Source organism: Myotis brandtii, unplaced genomic scaffold (genome assembly GCF_000412655.1).
Source record: "Myotis brandtii unplaced genomic scaffold, ASM41265v1 scaffold1223, whole genome shotgun sequence".
Lineage (NCBI taxonomy): Eukaryota > Metazoa > Chordata > Mammalia > Chiroptera > Vespertilionidae > Myotis > Myotis brandtii.
In genome coordinates this window covers 18,882-27,554 of record NW_005354265.1, presented here as the reverse complement: position 1 = coordinate 27,554, position 8,673 = coordinate 18,882, and the positions used below count along the sequence as shown (strand labels likewise).

General features: G+C 44.5%; 2 protein-coding genes across 2 annotated transcripts in view; both read left to right on the top strand.

Moving 5' to 3' along the window:
- On the top strand, positions 1-3,157 carry LOC106724840 (NACHT, LRR and PYD domains-containing protein 1-like). The gene is made up of 3 exons (XM_014533700.1): positions 1-394; positions 2,228-2,272; positions 2,654-3,157. The coding sequence occupies exons 1-3, from the start codon at positions 160-162 to the stop codon at positions 2,938-2,940; spliced, it is 567 nt and encodes a 188-aa protein (XP_014389186.1). The 5' UTR covers positions 1-159; the 3' UTR covers positions 2,941-3,157.
- Positions 3,158-3,602: 445 nt separating this feature from the next.
- The window catches only part of LOC102257254 (phosphatidylinositol 3-kinase regulatory subunit beta-like), a 12,869-nt gene continuing 7,798 nt past the window's right edge, over positions 3,603-8,673 (top strand). Inside the window, 1 exon segment of the mRNA XM_014533714.1 lies at positions 3,603-3,657. Within this exon segment, the coding sequence (XP_014389200.1) occupies positions 3,603-3,657 (55 nt within the window).

Sequence of the window (8,673 nt, the reverse complement as noted above, 5' to 3'; positions counted from 1 at the left end):
AGGGAGAAGGATCTGGTTTAAGATGTGTGAGCACTACATTAGAGATGAGTCCTGACCCAGCCATGTCCTCTTCCTTCTGAGTCAGGATTTGTGGAAAATGAGGAAGAGAGCAGTGCCTGAGGTGGCATTAATTTCAGTAGAGATCACCCCAGGGTCCCCATGGGGCTGAGCAGGGCCAAGAAGGTGTCAGGTGGGGAGACACCTCACTTGCAGGATGGATCGTGGCTTCTCACATCACCACTGTTTCTACAGGAACTGGAGCTCTGCTATCGAAGCCCTGGGAAACCCCAGCTCTTCTCTGAGTTCTACGTTGGCCATCTGGGGTCGGGGATCCGGCTACAGATTAAAAGCAAAAATGATGAGACTGTGGTGTGGGAGGCCTTGGTGAAATCAGGTAAAGTAAAGACAAGTTCAGCTGCGTCTGTGTGTGTGTGTGTGTGTGTGTGTGTGTGTGTGTGTGTGATTACAATTTTCTGATGAGAAGAAATAGCCCAGGGAAGTGACTTTTTCTAGTTATATAACAGTTGGCATGACTAGAATTTGAACTCAAGTTAATCTGACTTTAAGCTCCATTCCCTCTCCCATGCACCATGGTATCTCTACACTGCCCTTGATTTAACAGATTTTGAAACTCAAAGGCATTTGGCAAAGTTTCTCATAATATATTGGACATGAGATGAGAAAAAAATTAGACGGTTATATGGTTGTATGAATTAAGCCAGTTATGGCAATAGCACATACATTTAACCTGATCACTCAGATATTTCAAAGTAGACAAGAAGGAATCAAATAATGAACTTGCAGGAATGATTGCAATTTTATAGTCTTTTAAACCAGCACCAACACTTCCAAGAAGAAAATCCCCCTAAAAAGTCCTTTTAGGAAAAACCAGCCCATGTTTACTGTTGAAATATGGTAAATCTGCCTTCTGAGTTGCTACAAACAGTGTTCCCAGTGCAGAGAAAGAGAATGGTTGTGACTTAGTCATGGCTTGGGTGTAATCACAGGTGTGGACTAATCAGCCCCAGCATCAGACCTCATTTGAATCTCACTCTGACACTTACTTGCTGGGTAATCTTGGGAAAATTACTTAACTCATCTGAGTCTCATTTATAAAAGGAGGGTTATATTGTCTAAATTGTAGGATTGTTGGAAAGATTAAATACACGATGTATGTACATATCTCATGCTTTGGTCCTTATAAATAGTAGTGATATTGTTAATTTTTCTCATATTAAGTGTTCCTCTTCCTCCTCTCAATCTTAATTCTGCTTCTTGGAACTGAGAGAAGAATCTATCTGCATTCCTATGAGAAACCTCTTTAGGTACCTGAAGACAGATCAGGGCCTATGTTAGGTCTCCTCCTGTGCAAGTTAAACATTTCTATTTTCTTCTAACATTACTTTTATATTTTGGATTTTATGGCTTTGTGTTGTCAGGCACCTTCCTCAGTAGATGTGCCCATATGAGGACAAGTCAGGATGGACTCTAAGACTGTCCAGTCAGCATGGAGGATGTGGAACACCCTCCTCCCTCCATCCAAGTGAACCCGATGCTCCCAGCACCACAACCCGAGCTCCCCTGTGCTTGGCTACCCTCCCACACTGTCAGGCCACACTGAACTTGGGTCCTCTCAGAACCTCAGGCCATGTCCACAGGGGCTGCTGTGGACGTCCCCTTTCTCTCCTAATGCAAGTAATTTTTTAAACCCCTCCTTTGTTGTTGTTTCTTTTTCCCATTGAAATTCATCCATTACCCTGGTGCTAAGATTTTCTTGATCTTGATTCTGATATCAAAATTCAGAACAGTGTGAGTCTATAAGCCAAGGACAAAGAGGTAACCTTCTGCTCAAAATAAGGAGATCTCATAGTTGAAGCTACCTTGTAAGGGTCTCAGTTATTTCTCCACCAGGGTTCCATTCAGGTCAAGACTAAATTAAACCATGTCTGCATTGTTGAGGAAGAACTTTTCCTCTCACTCTGTCTCTCTGTCTATGATGATGGCTTCTGGGCCTCAGTTTCTCCATACACATATGGAAGGGATTCCCCTACATAATTTATAAGGCCCCTTGCAATGCTTACTCCAACTCCTATCAGGATTAGTCTGTAGCCACTTCTAGGGATCAAAGAATCTCAGAAGTGAGACATGGGTAGGATTTTTAAGGCTTATCATTTGTGTTAATAACTACCACTGATACCAATGCTTATTCACATCTTTTTTCCTCCAGGAGACCTCAGACCTGCAGCTCCCCTGGTCTCTCAAGCCCCGACAGGTCAGTAACAGTGTTAGAGACCACAGGAGCCATGGCAGTTCTGGAGTGTGCTACCTGGTCCTGGAGGGAGGGAGGAGAGAAAGAAGGGAACTCTTCACACCCAACAAGGGATTGGTCCTTGGAGAGTGGTGTGTGCCCCAGGGCAGAGTCCTTTCCCATCACCCTTATTTCTGCCCATGGAGGCCCTAGCACCTTCCATGGGCAACATAATATGCCTCCATCAGGTATTTGAGGATAGGCAGAGGTGCCTCTCTGTGGTCGAATGTTTTCATAGGTGGTGGGTGGGGGGGAAGCCAAGGATGCAGATCAGGTGAGTGAAGAACTACAGGTGGGGATCAGATGCAGAAACTGTGTTGAGAGCCCTTCTTTATTCATTGTCAGCCTCACCTTCACCCCCCAATGCTGCAGACTTGCTGCACTTTGTGGACCAACATCGGGCCCAGCTGGTGGCTCGAGTGACATCGGTGGATGCAATCCTAGACAAGCTGCATGGACAGGTGCTGAGCGAGGAGCAGTATGAGAGGGTGCGGGCTGAGCCCACCAATCCAGACAAGATGAGGAAGCTGTTCAGCATCATCAAGTCCTGGGACTGGGCCTGCAAAGATAAACTCTACCGAGCCCTGAAGGAGATCCATCCTCACCTAATTGAGGAACTCTTGGAGAAGTGATGCAGTGGAGGAGACTAGGGGAGTTACTGACAAGCTCGGAGGCTGAAGTCAGAATACCTGCTTCTGAGTCCTGGCTCTGACTGTCCAGGCTTTGGGTCTAGGTTTCTTCATGTCTAAACACATTGCCATTGCCCAGCCAGAGTGGCTCAGTTGCCTGAGTGTCATCCTCTTCACTGCAGGGTTGTTGGCTCGAATCCTGGTCAGGGCACATACCTGGGTTGCGGGTTCGAATGCTGGGCATGGCATGTATGGAAGGCAACCTATAATGTTGCTGATATTTCTCTCTCACATCAATGTTTCTCTCTCTCCCCCTTCCTCCCTCTGCCCCTCTAAGCATGTCCTCAGTGAAGATAGATAGATAGATAGATAGATAAATAAATAAATAAATAAATAAATAAATAAATACACAAACACATTGCCTTCTAACCCTAACGTTATAGTGCTTTGATGATGCCTTTGCTGGGCATTACATGTCCATGCTCAGTGCTGCCACACGAGCTTCCAGGCTGCCTCCCTTGGCTCTCACAGGCCAGCTGTCTGGGTAGAATGACAGCCTCTGGAGGAATGTCCCTCTGAAGCTAGCAGGATGTCTTCCAACCTTGTAGAAGCCTCACCCAAGAGCCTTGTCCAGTGACCACCACAGCCTTCCCTGTGCCATCAAGATGCAAAAAGGTCACTTCTGGCTGAAGACAGACAGTGGAAATGGACACCTGGAAGGTTTGGAATGGCTAGGAGTAGGGGCAAAAACAGATTTGTTTTTCATTTGTCCTTGTTGAGCTGGGTTTTTCTATTAGCCCAAATTGTGCTTTTTGTTGATTCTGAAGTCTACTGGATTCCTAGAGCCACAAGAGAGGTGAAGATCGAGGCCACAGGGGGAATGGATCCCAGTCTTAGCTTAGATAACTCCTGCTGTGCAAAGTGATTCCATCCCCTTACACCCGACGTAGGTACCACTGCCTGTGCCCCTACAGAAGTCCCAGTTGTTCCATAATAATGTGCAGAGGAGCCACCTCCTGGACTCATTACTTTTCTGCTCAGGTCACATTGCTAACATGTTCAATACATTTGGCGGACTCTGTCAGGACCTTCTTCTGAATAAGAATACTACTGAACTTTGGATCCCAGCTCTTGGAACTTTGGATCCCAGCTCCTGGAGCTGGCCTCTAATGGAAGTGGAGTCTAGCAAGACACCTGTACTTGAGAAGGGTACTCTTTTACTAAGATCCATGTAATGTGGCTGCTTTCTGATCCCAGGCAGGTAAGCTTGTGCAGAAGGCAAGATATCGTCAGGACTCTGCACCCCAGACTCTGGCTCTCCACCTCCAAGAACAAGAAAGCTGACACAATGAACTTGATTTAAATGTAATCTGTTTCTCCAGTTTTCTGCTGAAGGTGGCAGGTATATGATTTGATTCTTAATTTGATGTCCTCAGCTGTCTTAAGAGAAATAAAAGAACATGCCAATATGTCTTAGAGCTTCTTTCTTCATCAAAAATCCAAAAGTCTCCTGTAAGAACCTGAAAAGCATGGAAGAATATTCTCAGGACACACCCTGCACTGGGTGTCACATTGCATGGGACAGTGCCCATTTATTGGTTCTAATTTACTTCATTCATTCTCAAGGTAAAATCAAGAATCTTGTAGAGGAAGTTTAGCTCCTCTCTACAGGAAGCTGCAGGTGGAGACTGGTAGCTCAGGGCCTGTCCCAGGCACTGTCCTCCAAGTTTTAACTCCCAGCTGAGGCTCTGTTGATTGTGGAGTCACAAGGTAGACAGTCATTGCAGGGATCAACCTTCCACTTCCTGCCATGCCAGGCAGGATAGTAAGAAGCTAGGAAAATTCCTGGACAAGTGGAAGGAGAAAAAACTAGTGGAAGGAGACAAACTAGTTACAGGAACAGCTGAGCAATTAACACCCAGCTGATAAATCACAAGTCCCTCTCCTCCCTAACCAAGGACCCTTAGGAGCTGATGGTTTACATGTCTCCTTCCCAGCCAGAGAGCAGGGAGCTTAAATAACCCCAGTCAGAGAGATAGATAACAGAGACCCAGTTAGTGCCATTAGTGCCAAGCAAACCCAAATGAATAAAGTCAGGGGAATCAATAGAAAGAAAAATTAGAGCCTAACAAATCCAAGATAGAGGTGAAAATGAGCAGAGATTGATGCATCAGCATATTGAAGGACACACCTGGAAAGCTGATGAATATTCTGAGTGAGGCCTCCCTTAAAATTCCCTGCAAAAGACAGAAATAGCTTCCCACAGGGCCCAGTGCATGCACTGTGCCCCACCCCTTTCCTCATGCACATAAGTTTACTTTCTTTCTCCTAAGCTGTGGGAACCCTCCTTTTAATAACTTTTTAGTGAACACAAAGCAGACCCACCTAGGCTTAATTCTGTTACTATGACTTCCTTTCTGCTACTATTGTCTACCTAGACCAGCGGTTCTCAACCTGTGGGTCGCGACCCCTTTGGCGGTAGAACAGCCCTTTCACAGGGGTCGCCTAAGACCATCCTGCATATCAGATATTTACATTAGGACTCATAACAGTAGTAACATTACAGTTATGAAGTAGCAACGAAAATAATTTTATGGTTGGGTCACAACATAAGGAACTGTATTTAAAGGGCCAGAAGGTTGAGAACCACTGGCCTAGACTCACTTCTGGTACTGTGATCTTGCTTCTCCTATCCTAAGCCCTTCCTTTGTTTCACCATCCCACACTTTAATAAACATACTCTCAAAATCACCTACACCCATGTCTTCAATTCTTTCCTGCACAAAGTCAGGAACCCATGCATTCCAAGCCATGCCAGACAGACCCATTTCAGCCCTGTCCCGGTCCCTTTCAGATGACAGAAACAGTGGCTGACCTTTGGGGGCCCCAAATGGCCCTCAATTATTGCTGAGGGAATGGGGGTATTTTCAGTAGCCCCAGGTATGTTCAAAGAGCAAGAGAACATAGGCATCCATGAAGCTGAACCCAGACAGGTGCAAACACTGAAGTTATACTTTGCTAGTGCAGCCACCCACTCCTGTCCGAATCTTTAAGTATTGCATGTATAAATTATTTAACCCTAATGACAAGTCAGTATTAGACAGGGTTCTCCAGAGAAACAGAACCAATAGGATGTGTGTATACATAGAGAGAGATTTGGTCTAAGGAATTGGCTCACACAATTATGAAGGCTGGCAGGTCCAAAATCTGCAGGGTGGGCTGGCAGACTGGAGACTCAGGAAAGAGCTGATGCAGCTGTTTGCTGGCAGAGTTCTCTCTAGCTCAGGGGACATCACTCTTTTGTTCTATTCAGGCCTTCCATTGATTACACGGGGCTGACCACACTGTGGAGGGCAATCTGCTCTACTAATTCCAATGTTACTAATTCCAGTGTTACTAAATTCTGTTCATCTCATCTAAAAACCCCTCATAGAAACATCCAGAATAATGTGAGACCCAATATCTGGGCACTGTGGCCGAGTCAAGTTGACATAGAATTAATCATTACAAACACTATGATGACAGGTACTACTATTGAAAGGGGGCAGAAAGAGAATGTTGGGAAATCAGCTAGTATTGTAAGAAATATTAATCATGCTCTGTTAACTGTGATTGTTTTATTCAAATTAAATAAGGCACATTCTAACCTGGCTGGCAGCTGCACTCAGGACCTGGGAGCTCACCTTGAAGTGTAGCCCACCCTCCCCATTTGGAGCTGCTGATTATCCTGGAAAGATTAACAACTTTGTTGCAGAAACCAGAATCGCCAGCCCTTTGAAGACCCCAAGCTTTGGATATAACTAAGCCCTTTGAAGATCCCAGACCTTTTGCTTACCTATTAACTACCCACCTGGCCTACCCTCCCCTTATTTCCCCATGTAACCCCAGCCCTTGCATATCACCAAGCCCTTTGAAGATCCCCAGCCCTTTTTCGCTTATCTGTAAACTGCCCATTTGCCCTTTTGCCTACTTTCCTTTAAACTTCTACCTATATAAGCAGTCAGTTTATGGGGAGGCTGCAGAACAGATTTTTGTGTACAACCTGCTGCTCTCCCATACTGATGGCAATATTGGAATAAATGCTCATATATGATTCAACCCTGTCTCTGCTTAACTGGATTGAGTAGTGACAGGCAGCATGGACCCATTGTTTGTCTGGTTACACTATCATCCTCATTTTACAAAATAACAGAGGCAACCCTGGCAGTGTTGTTAAGTGCTTAGAGTGTCAGCCTGTGCAATGGAGTGTCACAGGTTCAAACCCCAGACCCAGATGGGGCACGTGCAGGAGGCAACTAATTGGTGTGCCTCTCTCACATCAATGTTTCTCTCTCTGTCTGTCTCTCCCACTCCCTCATACTCTCTCTAAAAATCAATGGGAAAAAAATATCCTCCAGTGAGGATTAACAAAAAAATTAATTAATTAATTTAATTAAATAAAGGAGTTCCTGAAATCATATTTCAACCAATAGGACTGAGACTTTCCCCATCCAATCAGAACTGTGCAGCTATATCCTCATTAGCATCTTTAGGAACCAGAGTGGCTCTATTTCAACCAATCAGAACAGTGCGTTTTGGACCAAACTGTGAACGTTTAGAGTTTTCTATTTTCTTTTAATATATTTTTATTGATTTCAGAGAGGAAGGAAGAGGGAGAGAGAGATAGAAACATCAATGATGAGAGAAAATCATTTGTCTGCTGCCTCCTGCGTGGCCACGACTGGAGCCTGCAACCCAGGCATGTGCCCTTGACCAGAATTGAACCTGGGACCCTTACTCTGCAGGTCAACGCTCTATCCATTGAACCAAACTGGCTAGGGTTAGAGTCTTCAATTTTCATCAGAACAGACAAATCAGGGAGCAGGGGCCAGAATTCTCTAAATAGTCAGTCCCCAATGGAGCTCACATTCCTCTCCTCCTAAGACTGCATTTCCTACTAGAGATGAAACAACAGAGACTATTCACTGGACAGAAGTAAAGCTGTACTGTTTCCACTGACCAGTGTGAACCAGAGCTAAGCAAAATTGGCTAGCTCGAAAAAGGTTGACCTATAAGACCCAGCCAAGTGGCAACCCCTGGCTGAGGTACAACATTGGGCTGAGCCGGCTTATGCCCAGTGCCACTTCACAGATATGCTGTTCCACAGCCATGCTGTTTCATAATTGAGCTGTAACAACATTCAGCTATTCCACAGCCATTTGGTTCCCAGTCACAAGGTATCACAATTGAGATGTTTGTATTAAATAAAGTCTCCCCCTTCATCACACCCCAAATGGAAGATTTCTATTGGTATTGAATTGGAACCAATAACCCTAACCGCTTCTGCCTCGGCACTGCCACCATGCCTTTGTCCAGAAGGATGTCCGGAAGGTCTCCCAGCCTAATTAGCATATTACTCTTGTATTAATATAGATTTTATAACCTTTAGAAACATAAGCTTCTCCATTGGCGAACACTCTCACTTTCAAGTCACACATCTCCAACAAAGCACAGGACATTTATCAACAGTTTCAAAACCACTCTATAGACACTCTGCAATAGAACGCCAAAGGCAGGTGAATGTAAAACTTTTGTGGCAAACATTTTAGTAATTCATGTTATTTCAAAGTATGTAGATATTCAATAACTTTAGTCAAAATTAAAAGGGAATATCTAACACTCTAATTTAATAAGGAATATCTGAAATAAGTTAAATTGATTTGCACAGATAGAGCTAAGGTTTTTCCCATTTTGATA

What these genes read in the sequence shown, in the direction of transcription:
- LOC106724840 (XM_014533700.1), top strand. Translation starts at nt 160, where the DNA reads ATGGGGCTGAGCAGGGCCAAGAAGGTGTCAGGTGGGGAGACACCTCAC. An exon ending in GGAGGCCTTGGTGAAATCAG is followed by an intron (nt 395 to 2,227) that starts GTAAAGTAAAGA and finishes TTTTTCCTCCAG; the next exon opens with GAGACCTCAGACCTGCAGCT. An exon ending in GGTCTCTCAAGCCCCGACAG is followed by an intron (nt 2,273 to 2,653) that starts GTCAGTAACAGT and finishes ATTCATTGTCAG; the next exon opens with CCTCACCTTCACCCCCCAAT.